This window comes from Mus musculus, chromosome 12 (assembly GCF_000001635.26).
Source record: "Mus musculus strain C57BL/6J chromosome 12, GRCm38.p6 C57BL/6J".
In the NCBI taxonomy this organism is placed as follows: domain Eukaryota; kingdom Metazoa; phylum Chordata; class Mammalia; order Rodentia; family Muridae; genus Mus; species Mus musculus.
Window position 1 is genome coordinate 117,837,454 of NC_000078.6, and position 16,376 is coordinate 117,853,829.

General features: G+C 44.9%; 1 protein-coding gene across 6 annotated transcripts in view; it reads left to right on the forward strand.

Moving 5' to 3' along the window:
* The first annotated feature begins 6,021 nt into the window (after nt 1-6,021).
* Nucleotides 6,022-16,376, forward strand: part of Cdca7l (cell division cycle associated 7 like) — a 35,238-nt gene continuing 24,883 nt past the window's right edge. The window contains exons 1-2 of one of the 6 annotated variants that reach the window (XM_006515786.4): nt 6,022-6,504; nt 11,345-11,505. Coding sequence is in view for 5 of the 6 variants with exons in the window: in XM_011244100.3 (XP_011242402.2) it covers nt 14,535-14,561 (27 nt within the window). In the remaining variant the exon portion in view is untranslated. Of the gene's footprint in view, nt 6,505-11,344; nt 11,506-14,309; nt 14,562-16,376 lie in introns of those variants that run through there. The other 5 variants (XM_006515784.4, NM_146040.1, XM_011244100.3 and 2 more) reach the window with 5 other exon arrangements.

Here is a 16,376-nt window from a genome sequence, read left to right on the forward strand (position 1 = left end):
TTTAAAAAAAAAAAAGACTCTGAATCTAACATAATTACATTCAATTTTCTTGGTCAGTTCCTATTGCTACAAGGCTGTCTAGATGTCACAAGACCATTGTGACATCTCTAGCAAGCCAACTTCTCCTGTGTGCAGGACAGCTGATTTCTGCTCCAAGTCATATACCGACACGATTTGCCTTGAAGTGACATCATCAAAGCCATCAAAGCCCATGTCCCATGAAGCCGAATGAATTTCAAGGTCACCCACTTTGTGAGTGTTAGAACTTGATTTACAGCCACAGAGATTCTGATGTTTTTGATCAAGAACCACTGATGACAGAGATGGTGGCTGAAGCCCAGATTCCCAAGCTGCACTCCCAGAGATTTGATTCACTAGGTCTCAGGAGGGGGCAATAATTCTAATCTCTTGGCCAAGCTCTAGGGATGCTGAGGCTGCTAGTCTGGGACCATACTTGGGAAGTATCTGAGCAAGGCCAAAGCAATTGCTCTCAAATACCTGCTTACCAAAGTGCTCTGGAAGCTTGAAGGACTAATTGCATCCTTGCTTATGATCAGTGGCTCAGCCCTACTCCTGGCATCAACACTTGGTTTGGGACTGGGGGTTAGAGCCACTGTTGTACCTTCAGCCCCTAACCACCCCCCCCTTTTTTTTCTGCGGTTATGGCAGCTGTCAAAATTTACAAAGTTTCTAAAGTACAACATTTTACATTTTTACATATAAAGTATGAATAGTTTTGTGCTTAGTTGGGAAAGTTTTAAATTTCTGAAATTAATGTCAGGGCTTAGAAGGTAACTAATACAAGGAAATTAAATTGTAACCATGAATTTGTTTCGTAATTTAGTTTTTCAAGCATTAGTACCAGTGGCATTTGTTTTATACAAGAAAGATTAAATTTAAACAAATTTATTTTTAGACCTGAATTTTAGAGAGAGAGAGAGAGAGAAAAAAAAAAGATACCAAACGCCGTTGACAGATACATGAATATCTAAAATGTAAGCTGAGTTGTACAATTGCCAGTTGTACAAGTAGTAGAATTTAGATGATAAAGCCTAAGCTTTGAGTATAACCAAGCCAAGCTGCCCTAGCAAGCCTAGGACTCTCTCATCCCTGTAAGAACCTGCCGGAGCCCTCTTCCCAGCTCTTTTACCTTTGGCCAGAGCCAGCCCTGTGGGCCCCTACTCCATTCTCAACTCTTCCACAACATCGAGCAGCGTCTTCGATGTCCAATAATTAGAACCTGCTGTCCCTGGCCTCTGTGCAGCCCAGGGACCCATGAGCCTGCTTCTGGCAGTTCTCTGGGGACTTCAGACTGTGCCTCCTCACCCTTGAAGCGGGGTCCTGCGGCTTCAGTGGTGGCAGTGACAGCATTGGGGTGTGCATAGTCAAACTGCCTGCATCCTGCTTTGCCCAGTGGCCTGAGCCTCTGGGCTGGACGTGGGACACCATTTTAACCCACAGATGATCACAAAGCAGCCATACCTCCAAGAAGTCTCACCTTGCTTGGATGTGATGTCATCATAGCTGCAGACGGACTCAGAAGTCATCCTTCGATAAACCTACCAAGCCTATAAGACCATATGCAACTTGAAAAGAATTATACACAGCCAGGAGGGTGGTACAGGAAAGAGTGGCTTGAACCTCAGATAAGGGTCTAATGACCCTCCCTACCTGCTTCTTCTATACGGGAACATCAACAGGCTCAATATTGAACGAAGACCACTCAGGAGAAAGCTGTCAAACCTGGAGGGGAGGGGCAGTGTCAAGCCAATCAATAGTAGTACTCTTGTTCAGGTCGTGGTTCATTTACTCTTTCTGCCAAGGCAGTGCCTGAGAAGCAGGCACTGAGCCACTAATGTTAGAAGGGCCCCACAGGACACTTTGCTCCCAGGAGTCTGGATTTGCTTCTGGACACTGCTGCAATGTGTGATCATTTTGTGTGTTTGTGGGATTCTGTTATGATCTCCTCTCGGAGACATCCCACTGCAGGACCTATGGCTGCTTCCATCATACTATCCTTTCTACTGTCATCTCATCATTGACTATTGCTATGGGCTATCAGGTACAGCCTGTGAGTGACTATGACTGTATTAAAGTTTTCGTTTGTTTTGATTTTGCATTGGTTAGGGTTCTGCCTGGGAATTTCATGCTTAACTCTATGCTCCTTTCTCAGACTCCCAAGCTTGATGCCTGGTGAGTCCTGCAAAGCTTCAGATTTCCCTAAGCTTTCATCCTTGCCTCCCCCAGCATCACAACCATCTATTGACTTCTTGGTAGCACCACAGGCATTGAAGTTTTTATTCTGATGTGGGATTTATGAAGTCAGTATACACAGAGCATTGGGTTACTAATTATACTGATATACATCTCCCATACTATTTACAGTTTTTTTTTTCTCTTAACCAGAATATACCGAAGCTCTAACATCACATCAACATTCTCTTGTTATACCCAGTGAAGAGGATGGCACACTTACTTAAGAAACTTTTTATGATAAAAGGCACCTAGTCATTGTTAGGTTGTATTCTGCTACAGAAGACTCATTTCTGGATGGATGATTCTGCCACAAGTTGGAGATTTCACATCTAACATCTCACACTTAGCGTTGTCTCTTATGTTAGATATTGTCTAGTCACAAGGAGTTAGAAGTTTCAAGAAACTAATAAGAGTTAGCGAGCACTCAGGTGCTATCTTCTTTGGCTGCCATTTTATGTATTCATAACCAATATGAACGTTCTAAGGAAAACTGGGCTATTTCCCTGGTGGCCTCAAGCACTCTCTGCCAGAGGTAGATTCTTTGCTGAATTTTCAAGGGCAGCAAGCGGTTGTCCTACTCTGTTAACAGGGTAGACTGTTGGGTCACTGTTCCTGGGATGATGGGAAAAAAATGAGCCTTTATTTCAGAGAAGATACTAAAAACGAAAGGGAATTATTCCAGCCATATCTGGCGTGGTGAGTCAAGTTGACTGGGGTTACTTAAGAAGTATGGACAAGGGTTTTCCTACAGGATCCGGGGAGTCACAAAGGCAGCTACATATCTGAAGAGCCCAGCCCAGTAACGATGCATCTCTGGAGTTCCCTGTAGCTTGCAGGCAGCTCTGATGCCCAGTCTCTTCTTCCTTGAACTTATTGTTGGACCTTGGGGAAGAGTGTAAGAATCTTCTAGCTTTCTGAGCACCTTGGTCCTTGTAAGTTCCTTTAGCTTCTTGAGTCATGGAGTGTCCCACCCCATTCTAGGAGGGAGTGCTTCAGTTTGGAGAAAATGGCTACACAGTACCCAATGTATAATACTTAAATACTAAGCCTAAGGAACCTGATTCAGGATGTGGTGGGCTCCTTTTACAGAGTAAACACTGTGGACTAGGCTAGCTTCTCTAATGGTCTGGCTGGGCCCATGAATCAGACTGGCATAAGGTAGATAACAGGACAAAACCACACAAATTTATTTCATAAAAATTCAGCAGATGAGGTAAAAGATTTCCATATTGCATTGGGAATTGCCAAAGAAAGTAGAAGTCTGATAAGAAGAAGGTCCTTGGCGAGGCTAGTTAATTGAGTTCAGTGGGTACAAAGATAAGAGTTCATTGGGCTAAGCTTGCTTGGGCCAGATTTCCCTTAACTTCAGTTTCCTGTCCTTGCTAAGAACCTTGCTTTCCTTCCATGTGGAGAGGCTTACCTCACAAGGGAATAGCATCTCTCCCCCATAAGTTCAGGGAACGGGCAGCAGATTTTCTTCTTCTTCTTCTTCTTCTTCTTCTTCTTCTTCTTCTTCTTCTTCTTCTTCTTCTTCTTCTTCTCCTTCTCCTTCTCCTTCTCCTTCTCCTTCTCCTTCTCCTTCTCCTTCTCCTTCTCCTTCTCCTTCTCCTTCTCCTTCTCCTTCTTCTTCTTCTTCTTTTTTAAGATTTTGTTTATTTATTATATGTAAGTACACTGTAGTTGTCTTCAAATACACCAGAAGAGGGTGTCAGATCTCATTATGGATGGTTGTGAGCCACCATGTGGTTGCTGGGACTTGAACTCAGGACATTTGGAAGAGCAGTCTGTGCTCTTAACCGCTGCGCCATCTTACCAGTCCTGCAGCAGATCATCTTGCATCTGCTGTTTGTGAAGTACCTCTGAAGTCTTCAACATGCAGCAGAGTGGCAGGTTGACAGTGGTGGATTCTTATGCCAAGGTTCACATCTCATCCATTCAGGGAACTATAGACAGTTCTTATTCCCTTAAAGAAACATTTTTAGTGGATTCGTTTTTATTTTATGTGCCTGGATGTTTTACCTGTGTGCGTGCGCGCACACACACACACACACACACACACACACACACAAAACCTGCATGAAGTGTCAGCAGAGGCCAGATGAGGACACTGAATCCTGTGGTGGTTTGAATAAGAATGATCCCCACAGAACCAACCAAGCAGCAGAACTTGGCAGCTTGCTTATAATATATAACCCAGGCCTGCCTATGCAGGGATGGCATGGACCTGTCTCACAGACATGGTCAAAGGCTAACCTGTTGAAAGCAATTTCTTATTTGAGATTTCCTCTTCCTAGGTCTATTTACATTTGTGTCAAGCTGACAGGAAGTAACCAAGCATAGGCTGCATAATGAAGGCTTCTAAAGTGGGAAGGTCCAGTGGTCTAAATAGGTTCCCAATGATAGCTAGGTTCCAAATGCTTTGCTACTTCAAACCAATGCTCCCTTTACAATAGGGATTTGCTGTATGTAGTCTACAGTAGAAATAATAATAGAAATAACTGCAAACACAGCCCTTAGATCACAGGAAGATACAATTATCTTAGACTAAAACTAGCTTTGATTAATACATTTTTACTGTTCTTCCTGGCAACCTAAGGAAACAAAAAGAAAAACGGGAGAAAGAATGTTGGGTGTACTCTAGAAGCCTGAAAATGTTTTCTGGTTTGGTGGAACGCTGCTGTCGAGGGGTATCTGGATGAATGTTGAGAGAATTCTAGGAAATACTACATATGAAGTAGTCACAGCAATAATACACATTATCCGGGAGAAGTAAAGCATTTTTCTTTTCTTCTGTTTTGAGGTAGGGTCTCAAATTCAGAATCCTCCTGCCCCTGCCTCCACAGAACTGGGATTATAGGCAACTAAGCCAGGCCATGTGCATTTCTAAAGTTAGACACTGTTTTCTTAACTTCATTCCCCAACACTGGTAACATGTTGCTCAACTAACGAAGAAAGCAAGACACCTCTTTCCTTGACGTTTCCTCCTGAAGCCTGAGAGAACATTCTGGCAACTTCAACTATTCATTCAGCAACAACAGAAGGATGAGTACTGGATCCAAGGAGCTGAGACTGGCTGCATAAACTTCTACTCAGGCAAGCTGTTACTGTATCACCTCATGACCCCATCCTGTGCTAAACCTTTCCACTTGTCATTTTTCAGCTCCTCAGGCTTGCTTTGGGCCTCCCACTGTCTCCACTCATTAAATGCCTCAGGCTACTGACTCAAGCTCTAAGTCTTTGATGCCTCCAGCCCACTCCATGCCATTAGATTACCATTCCCCAGTCCCTCATGGCATCTAACTTGTTCCAAGTTTACATGTCCATGCACTTTCATTATTAGATTTATCATTTTTAATCAGTGGTAGGAATTAGGTTACTAATCATTTCAATTATCCATCAAATTAGTGATGGTGACATAATTATCATCATCATGAGATTTGCGTTATCACTATGGTTATTCATATTATCCTGGGGGTAATGGCTCCCAGTCCATAAAGTTCAACCTAGTAGATAGTTTTTGTTTATTCCTGAGTCAGGAGGCCTATCCCAGCATTTCCGCGGTGAGTAGGTGCTAGTGACTAGCATCTAGGCACTTACTGGGGAGCTCTGGCAAGAACGGAGGTCTTGCTTGTAGTGTGTGGTGTGCAGGGTGCTGCGTCGCCCTCTGCCCAGTGTTAGAAAACTTGGGTGATTGGCTTTTGCAGTGAATTGGGCAGCCACTTTTTCGGAGGCGCACAGACCACGCCCCTTACCAACAACAAAGCAAAGCCAGCTCCGCGGCCTCTACGCAACACTCCTGGAACTCAGGCCACGAGGACACGGAGGTTGGCGCTGCGGAGTTTGAGCGGGCCAGGTACCCGGAGCTCAGAGGCGCGTGCAGCCTCAGCTTGAGTCTCCCGCGCGAACCTGAGCGGACGGCTCCACCGCGGACCTGCGCGGTAGGGGGAAGCCCGCGCAACCAAACACGCCGGCCAATGCCGGTCGCGCGCTCCCTTTGCGCGCTCCCGCGCCGGCCTTAAGGCTTGGACCGCAGGTGGAGAGGCCCGGGTGCGGGCGCGTGGCCCGAGGCTGTGCGAGGTTGCGCGGTGCGCGCGGAGCCGCGCTGTCCCCCCCATCTGAACTCAGTGCGCTGTTCCACGGCAAACTCCGCGCGCTGCGTGCTCGGGGCCGCGCCAGCCCGGGTGGCCGCGTGCAGGGCTCAGGGAAGTGAGCCCAGCAGGGAAGATGGAGCTGGCCACGCGCTCCCAGGTGAGGGTTTCCCCCAGCCCTGGTCCCCGGCCGCTTTCTGCATGCCCCGCCCCGCCCTGTCCTGCCGGGCTGGTCCACGCGGAGGGCCGGGTGCTGGGAACTTAGGTCCTGTAGGAGTGCGCGTGGCTCCCTGCTGTACCACCCCGGGTCTGCAGGTTTGGCCCCTGCAGCCGGGGCTCAGGTGGGGATGCCTATTCTGGAGCTGCAGGCCGGGAGCTACGGGGTGCAGCGCCCCGAGACCTGGGGGAGGGGCGCGCGGGAGGGCAGCGTGCAATTTCTCCCCAACCCCCTTCCTCGCCGGAACTGGCACCAGAGGTCAGGAAGATTAAGAAAAAAGCAATTAAAAAAAAAAAAAAAAAAAAAAAAGAAAGAAAGAAATCTCGAGACTCACACTATACCAGTCTTTTATTGAGTTGCTGTAGGTTTTATTCTAGAACTTTAATAAATTTACTACTTGGCAAATGGTAAGTAACATCTTTAGGCCAAGTTAACAAACAACTTCAAGATTGCAAATCTTAAGCGAAGGGCAAATCCATTATGCATTATGGGTCTAATTTAAGTTTTGAAACTTCACTAACACTTGAGAATAAGTCTTCCAAAGGGTCATTGCGTGCCAGGATTGTGATTTCTGTTAGTTTACAGTCTCAAGGTTTTTCTCTACTTAAAATTATCACTCTGTTAAAAAAACGACAACCACAAGACACCTAAACAGACACACACTTTTTAATATAGTGATAAGCAAATCATTTTTAAAAATGAACTAAGAAAAACTTTGAAAAGAGAAGGAATGGCCAGCCCCCTGCTCGTGGGGTGCGGGATATTTTACATGAATGTAGCCTTTCTTGAACTGCGTTTACCCCTGTAGTCTACCTGTAGACTCTGAGCCTGGTGGAACAGCGCCCAAGCTTTACCAGACCTGGCCTGCCCAGGTCTGGCACTTACCTTTGTGCTGGCAAATTAGAGAACTAGCTAGCTGGCTAGATACCAGTGGCCACTTTGTCCAGTTAGTGACCGCTGAGAATGTCCTGAAAGTGGAGGTTTGTGAGAAAGTATTTTAAAAGGTTTCACCAGTGAAGGGAGAAAAGAAAAACTGTACTGAGCTAGACTCAGGCTTTAGGGTTTTTGTTGTTGTTTTTGTTTTGCTTTTGCACGTGGCTAGCCTGAGCTTCTCCAGGAAGTAACAAAACACCTTTGGAAAGGGAAAGTGAAATTGCTTTGTTTTTTCAGGACAGTCTCATTCATCACAGAGTGGTCTCCACTTTCTGTAGAGCAGATTATAGATCTTGCCTCCACTTCTAGATTCAGGATTCTTTCCCTGCTTGGATGCCTGGTGTATGATGTGCTGGGGGTGAACCCTGGGCCTCCTGCATGTTAGGCAAAATCTGCAAACTGGGCTGCAGCTCCAGCCTGGTGGAAAGAGACAGGAGCTTTCGTAGTTCCTCAGAAAATGTAACTCACTGTATCATTTCCAAAACCTGTCACTTTACTGGAAAGCTCTTTGCAACTAGGATCCCTGTATTCAGGGCATTTGAAAATTCAGGATGTATTAAACTGTGCAGCTAGACCGGAACATTTTATTGTTACACTGTGAAGCTTTAATAAACTATTTACTGGGGGGGGGAGGGGGCAATCTACAAATTACATCCTACCCATTATACACCAATTAGGGCAGATTACTATGTATAAGATGATCATACACACACCTATAAAGATCTCTTAATTGGTAGCACAAATTAAGATGAATTTTTTTTTCTGTTTGTAAGCTCCTCATAGTTTAAAAGTGAGCACAGTCATCTTCATTGACATGGTCTGTGAGTGGTTCTGTGGGGTGGCAGGTGAGTGCAGATGAGAAGACCGTTGAACCGAGAGATGCTAAATTTTGCAATCTTCCAGTCTCTAGCCTTATAAATAGTCAAGTAACCAGAGAGGCAGCTTGGCTGCACCCCCGGTGTGACAGGGCCCAGCAGGCAGCACACTGTCCTCTCACACAGCAGTAACTATAATTCCTCCCTTTGGAAAGCATAACACTCCCAGGATGCTCCCGCAAAGAGCGGCCGCATAGGAGGAGGTTTCTGAGCAATACCTGAGCCAGGGAGACACCCACATGCATTCCAAACCACTTTCAAGTCTGCTTTTCTGCCAGGTGTGCCTTGGATTTCATGTCCTCTGACAGTGATCTCCACCCTCAGGGGTTATTTAATAGTCCTTTTTTTAAAAAAATTATTTTTATTTATATAGGGTCTCTCACTATGTAGCCCTGGCTGTCTGGAATAGTCCCGTATTTAAAAGGCCAGTAGCTCATCGTTTTCTCATGAGCCTGACCCATGCATGGCGGGGCAGAATTCTAAGAGGTGCACACAATCACTTGATTTGATGATGACAGAAAACCAGGAGTCAATTCCAGTTCCAGTTAAGCCAACTTTTTCAGCATTAGAGGGCATTAATGAACAATTCCTGTGCAGCTGTTTGAGCTGACCTGCCCCTGCACGTTAAAGTCTCATGGCTCTGGAGAGCTAACCCTTTACTCCTCAACCCTTCAAGGGTTTTGTTTCCAGTATCCGGAATTAGCGGGGATTGATAAGAACTAGTAAGATTTTTAATTTTCCTTTAAGAAGTAGTGTCTAGGAATGTTTGAAACTGGGTGGAGGTAGGTAAATAGCCAAGGTTAGCCCTCAGAAAAGATTGTCTTCCATGGTAGTGAATACTAGCCCTTCCCCCTTCAAACCTTTGCACCTCACTGCAAAACTTGCATTGCGTCTGCAATAGATATTTCCCGCCTCTTCTCCTTCATAGCCGTTGGACGATTTATCGTAAGTTTATGTATCAGGCATTGTTATATTGGAAGATTGAACACCAGGATACTGATTTTCCCCACCATTTCTATTACCCAGTTCCTGGACCTCTTCCTGCTGCAGCCCAGCGAAGCCCCTCAGGGCATCCTTCAGTCACTTTCTTTTCTGAGGCATACTGTGCCAGGTTCCTAAAGTGAGAGGTTATTTTCTCCCTGAAGTTCTGTGAAGTAGGTTGGTTCCACCAGCTGGGATTGTGTCTCCAGAACCACTGTCTGGCCCTTGCTATTGGGGCCAGGATGCACTTACTATGACCTGAAGAGGCTGGAAATCTTTGCTTATGTTGTGGTGTCACCTGCGTCTAGATAGGCTAATGTCACATCACAACACGGGTCAAGGATACAGGGATGCTGTAACAACATAAAGTGACCATAGGGGCTGTGGGGATTTCCTCAGTCCTGGACCAGAGTAGCTTGGTGCTGTCAGGGATCTGATGGGTGCAAGCACCTCCTCTGTCTGACTTTTTTTTTGGGGGGGAGGGGAACATCGAAGGAGGTTTGCGGGGGGGGGGGGGGTGTCTCACCAGGTTATACTTTATCAGTGTTGGTTTGGGAATACACGATCCACACAGCTTTTCATGGGAACATTTACATAGTTTTAATACGATGAATGTGATACAGTAAATGAAGCGTATCTTTAGGGCCCTGAGTTCTGCCCACCCTACTCTCTGGGCCTCATTTTCCTGAGTTTCAATCCAGTGTTCTTCCACTCAATAAACCCATAGTTGTCTGATTGATATATATGTATATGTATGTATGTATATATATATATGTGTGTGTGTGTGTGTGTGTGTGTGTGTATATATATATATATATATATATATATATATATATTTTTTTTTTTTTTTGGTTTTTCGAGACAGGGTTTCTCTTTATAGCTCTGGCTGTCCTGGAGCTCACTTTGGCTGGCCTCGAACTCAGAAATCCGCCTGCCTCTGCCTCCCAAGTGCTGGGATTAACTGATTGATATTTTAACGCTGCTTCTCTCTTTAGTACCATCAGTCCTAGGTTTCTGAAGAGCCCAGAGGCCATTAGTTTCAAAGGCTGTATATATGTGGTATTACATGTGTATTTTATGTATTTTCTGCTGACAAAAAACATGTTTCCAAGTCAGTACAGTGTGTGCCTTTCGGCTTGTGTTCGTGTCCCACTTAAACATTGTATTAAATGCATTTTGGGTGATTAGATGTGTATGCATGTTGTATGTCCCCAGGAAACAACTCTCAAGCAACGTGTGGTGACCCCATGTGTTGTTCCTTCAAATTCCACGTATGCCAGAAAATTGGCATTAGAGAAACCACATGAGTCAACTAAATTATGGGATGGATGTTCCTGATTCTCCGTCTGTAGGATCCTTTGGCAGACATACCCCATTGTCCTCTGTTTGCTGAAGGAAAGCAGTTTTTGCTGAACATCCAAGGCTCCTGAAAACTCTGCTGTAGTAGTGACTCGTGCTATCCAGAATTTTAAGAGCCTCCAGTAACAAGTTGGATAGGTAGTTAGTTGTCCTAGAGATCTAACTGTTTCGTGCAGGTGGACCACAGTGCTATAAGAGGCTGTCAGGCAGTCGGCTAGGTGATCCAGATGTTGTTTCTTTCAATAATAATCTTCCTTATAGTTTTTTTTAAATGTATCTTTCTTTGACGTTAGATATCTAGATGACAAACATAAAACTTTGCCCATTTTTATAAAGAGCTTTCGAAGAGATTGAAAATCAGGTATTTCTATGCTGTTTGCAATGAGTGGGTGTGGTCTGTAAAACCACACCAAGATTCATGTAACAATATTCACCTTTTGGTTTTGAGTTGCTTCAATAAACTTGAAGAAATAGGCATAACATCCCCGAGGCCTGCACTTGGGCCGACTGGGGTTGCTGGGTGTGGGAATGAAGTCTCTGGAGTTGTGGTCCCTGCAGATTATATCTGTTTTCTCCTGGAATGGTCTCCCTAGGCCATCCATCCTAAGAGGCAGTATGTTTGTCCTACCCCGCAGCTGGATGCCTTTCCTTCAAGAGGATGCAGAACGGATCCGTGCAGAAGGAGAGCACATTGCATGTTGGGCCTGTTGGCCTAAATTTTGAAGTGGTCTCAGCCCCTGCTGGAGACCTCCCAGCCACTATTATGAGGGCCTCAAAGTTATCCCGAGGGTAACAGGTAACCCCACAATCCAGCTCATGTGGCTAGTGAGTGGAGGGGCTCACCCCAGGCACAAGTTGAATATTTGTCAAACTGAAAAGAAAAAGGTGGTTGAGGGCTAAGTAGAGTGGTTGGATATGTGAATGGCTGGGTGGGTTATGGCTGGTTAGATATATGAGTGGCTGTGTGGATTGTGACTGGTTGGATATGTGAATGGATGCATGGGTTATGACTGGTTGGATATGTGAATGGCTGGGTGGGTTATGGCTGGTTAGATATATGAGTGGCTGTGTGGATTGTGACTGGTTGGATATATGAATGGATGCATGGGTTATGACTGGTTGGATATATGAATGGCTGGGTGGGTTATGGCTGGTTGGATATATGAATGGCTGTGTGGATTGTGACTGGTTGGATATGTGAATGGATGCATGGGTTATGACTGGTTGGATATATGAATGGCTGGGTGGGTTATGGCTGGTTGGATATATGAATGGCTGTGTGGATTGTGACTGGTTGGATATATGAATGGATGCATGGGTTATGACTGGTTGGATATGTGAATGGATGCATGGGTTATGACTGGTTGGATATGTGAATGGCTGGGTGGGTTATGACTGGTTGGATATATGAATGGATGCATGGGTTATGACTGGTTGGATATGTGAATGGATGCATGGGTTATGACTGGTTGGATATGTGAATGGCTGGGTGGGTTATGGCTGGTTGGATATTCCTAGCAACCTTAGGTTTTTCTGTTGAGCTGATGTAGTTCCAGTTCATGTCTGTCCCAAAGGCTTCAGGGTATCAGCCCTCACACTGAAGCTTTCTCATAAACCTCCAGGTTTCACTTTCAAAGTTTTGTGTTATTTTGCAGTTTACCCCAGGATGTGTGTGCTTGAATGTATACCTGTGTTATTAATTTTTAATTTGAAAGCACATTTCTGGGAATAAGTTCTTCCTATTGTATCCTGTCTGTGGTGCTGACGTAGAATTGCTGTGTGTAAAATTCTGGTGTCATTTACAATAAACCCTGAAATAGGAAAAGACAGCTTGGTAGGACATGGTAGTGTGGACTGCCTGTAATCCTAGAAGTGGAGAAACTGAGGCAGAAGGCCCAGTAATTCCTCTCTTAACACACTCCCCACCTCTAGAAAAAAAAAAAGGTGGGGAGGGGAAAGATAGTTCTATCCCATTTCCCTTCCTCACAGTTTGCTTTTCTTGGAAACTTCTCAACCAAAGGACATTAAATAGAGAGGAAATCAGACTTTTCCTGATCCTGAAATCCCCTAAGGGTTTTTAATGCAAAATGTCTAGTGTTCTTATTTTGGTTTAAAAGGGAGAATTAAGAAGAAATAATGTGTGTTTAATATGTTTAATAATGTTATTCTTTTTTCCCTCCTAGCAACTGACCCAGACATTTTTTTTCCTTTCAGGAAGGTGGGCTTTTGCTTTTTGTTCTTTTAATTTGTTTGTTTTTGTTATTGTTGTTTTAAAACAAGGTAGTTACCGCTTAGTTTCCCTCTTCCTCTATGGCAGAGCCCTTTGCCTGATTGTAGCACCAGCTCCTGCCCACTGCGAGCTGCAGGCTCTTAGCTAGAGACGGTCTGTGTCCTGATGACCTTTCCTTGAACTGAGTGGTCGTCATTAGGATTTTAGTGAGTGCCATTCATTCAGGCACAATGCCAAGAGCCTAGTGGAGTCAGCCGCCTGCATGCTACTCCATAGGTGACTGGGCTCACTTTGTTTAGTGACATTGTTCTTAGTAGGGTGCAAGTATGTCATGAGATTCACTCGGAATGGCTTTCTGCAGCCCAGCCGTTTGAAGAGCTGGCCCAAGTTGTCCTCTTGAGTGGGCCTGGGACAATGGTGGTGATCCCGCTGCCGACCGCATCTGGCGAGTGTGTAGGCAGCAGTGGATACAAACCAGATTGCTGCTTATGGGAGGCTTCCTGGTCCCTGCCCCTGCATGCCACCTTCTCTGGGACTTCTAGGCCTAATTTCTATGTATCAGACCACATTAACCTTATCTAATCATGGTCTCTCACCCTGACACATATGACCCTGTTTACCATTCTTGTTGGCTGCATGAACCTGGGAGGGTGGGGCCTAAAAGTGAGGCAATAGCCAGCTTTATTCAGAACATTATACAGTTTATGCTTGGAGGGTTAAGAGAAATTGCATGAGTAAGGTGTTCAATCACAAGGACAAGCAAAAAACAAACAAAAAACAAAAAAACCCCAAACTTTATATAGAGACATAGCCATAACAACAGCTGAAGTAAATTCACTCCTATCCCATATTCCTGGAAGAGGCACAAAAATCACATCCAAGAACAGTTCTGTGTTTTGAAGAAACTCAGGTCTCAGGTTTTCTCACAAGCACCCAGAGTTCTCCCATGACTGCATTCTTGGGCCGTATTCCAACATGACCTCTTCTTTGTTATTTTTCAAATCTCAACACACTTCCCAGTACATAGTAGATGCTTAATAAACAGGTGCTGACTGGCTGTCTCATGTGTGTATAGTGCCTTCTATTTCCAGAATGCTCGCCTTTCTGATCCAGTGTGGAAGGCACCAGGCCTCACCTCTTGTGTTTAGGGCTTTTTCCTTCAGGATTCTGCTTTGCTGGCTCTTTGAAACAAGCAAAGGATATTTACTTTGCCTCTGGTAGTGAACTATGAGAAGAAGCATCATGTATGTGTCCCTCTAGGTGGGATTCCTTAAATGCCATCATGTGATCATGGTACGTCATCCCTCTGCCCTGGCACCTGCAGGCCTTGTCAGGTGATCTGGTGTTAGAGGGGCCTGCAACAGAGCCTCTAGCTGGCTGGTGATGAATGAGAAACCATTTTTATTGTCAGCCTCTGGTAGAGGTATGAGTGTGTTTGATGTTCCGGTGTTTTTCAGTGATGGGCTTCGGAAGCGCTCTGTGGTAGTCATCCGAGTGACCTGGGGTCAGGATGGCCTATGAGAGCATATGTGTTTCTTTAACAGTGTCCCCTAGAAGCAAGTCATTTGTTCTGTTCAGACGCCAGTAGCAACTTAATGAAGTCACTGAGAGCAGCTGACCAGGTTGGTAATCAAGATTCATAGTCCGTGGGTGTGCTTCCCATCCTGGCTGCTGACCTCCCGGGCAGGGGAATTAAGCCAGCACTTCCCAAGTGGTTGGTTTGGTTGCTTCCTAGGTTATCTGCCAGAATTCCAGTTCACTGGCTATCAAATAGATCATCAGAGCCTAGAGGGTACCTGTGTGAACTGTCCCCTGATAGAACTAACTTCCTTCCTTTCTTCCTTCCTTTCTTTCTTTTTTTAAGACACTGGTAAAATACACAGAACTAAAAATGAGCTATGTCAGTCTGTTTGTTTTCTCAAGACAGGCTCTTGCTATGTAGTTCATGCTGGCCTGGAACTCACTGTGTAGTTGAGGCTGGCTTTGAACACTCCATACTCTAGCTGTGGCTTTTAAAGTTCCTGAGCTTACAGGTGTGCAGCAGGGGTGCATATGTGCATGTGGCATATGTATGTATGTATGTATGTGCATGTCTGTGTACTTAAAAAAAAGTTGACATCTGGTTTGCTCAATCTCTACCCTGTTTCTTGAGACAGTCTCACCTAGCTCATTTATGTCTAGACTGCTTGCTCAGGAAGTGCCGGGCATCCTCCTGCTTCGACTGACTGATCCATCTCCCCAGCTCCTATTTAACCATTTTAAAGCATGTAGATAAGAACATTTATGTTGTTTTAAACAGGCTTTCTCCTGAACCTTCTGGCATTCTCGGCTGAAGCTCTGTGTTTCCAGTGCCTTTCCTCTAGAGCCCCTTTCCCCCATGCCTTTCTCCTTCTCTGATATTTGACTATTCTGGGTATGTAGTGAAGTGGTACCATTCAGTATTTTACTGTTGTAACTGGAATATTTCACTAGGGGTAATGTTTAATATGTTCATATGTGTAATACTTGTATCAGACCTTTTACTTATTTTTATTTTTTTATTTTTTTGAGAAAGGCTCCCACTGCATAGTATTGGCTTGATACTCATAAACCTGACAGGCTTCAAACTCAGGCTGCCTGCCTCTGCCTCCTGAGTGCTGGGATTAGAGACCTCTTTCCTGCCATGCTTGGCATGCCCATCTCTATAAGAGATCACTACGAGTCATCTCCCATTTCTTAGTGGGAGTTTTTGTAGTCATTGAGTTCTACTTCTAGGTGTTATGTATCAGATCATATAATTTCCCCGTAGCTGCCTTTGCACCGTTTAGGACTTGTCTTTTGTAAATAAATTTTTTAATATATGTGCTGTCAAAGCGAGCACAGAAGATTTTTATACAGGTCAGAAGGTCATGGGTCAATCTTCAGCACCAGACAACAGGCGAAAGCTTTTAGTAAAGTCTAGTTTCCTGTGTCATTAATCCCCTGGTTTCTTCTAAGAGCCTCATAGACAAGGGTAGCTCATATTTAGTTTAGTTTAGTTTTGTTTTAATCTACGTTGAATTATCTTCTGTGGGTGGTTTAAGAGTCCAGCTTTATACTGTCTGGTGTAGGAACGTCCTTCCTGCCAGTAAGTGCTAGGATGCTTCTTCATTTCCCATCGGTCTCAGTCCATGCCAGCGCCATCTGCTGGGCTCCAGGAACATTGCAGTATGGGCTGAAGTCAGCAAGGGGGATTCCACAGCATCTTTTAAGTGGGGCTTTTCTATTTTGCCACGAATATTGCTGAAGTTTGGATGGGCTTTGTGTAAAATCTGCAGGTAGCTTTGAGCAATACAGGGTTCTCGGGGATGCTGTTTCTGATCCACCGACAGAGGAGGTGTGTATTTCCTGTGCCGCCTCTAAGTGTTCAGGTGTGTTTTGTAGTTGGGGTATTTGTAAGACTTCTGCCTCATTGCTTA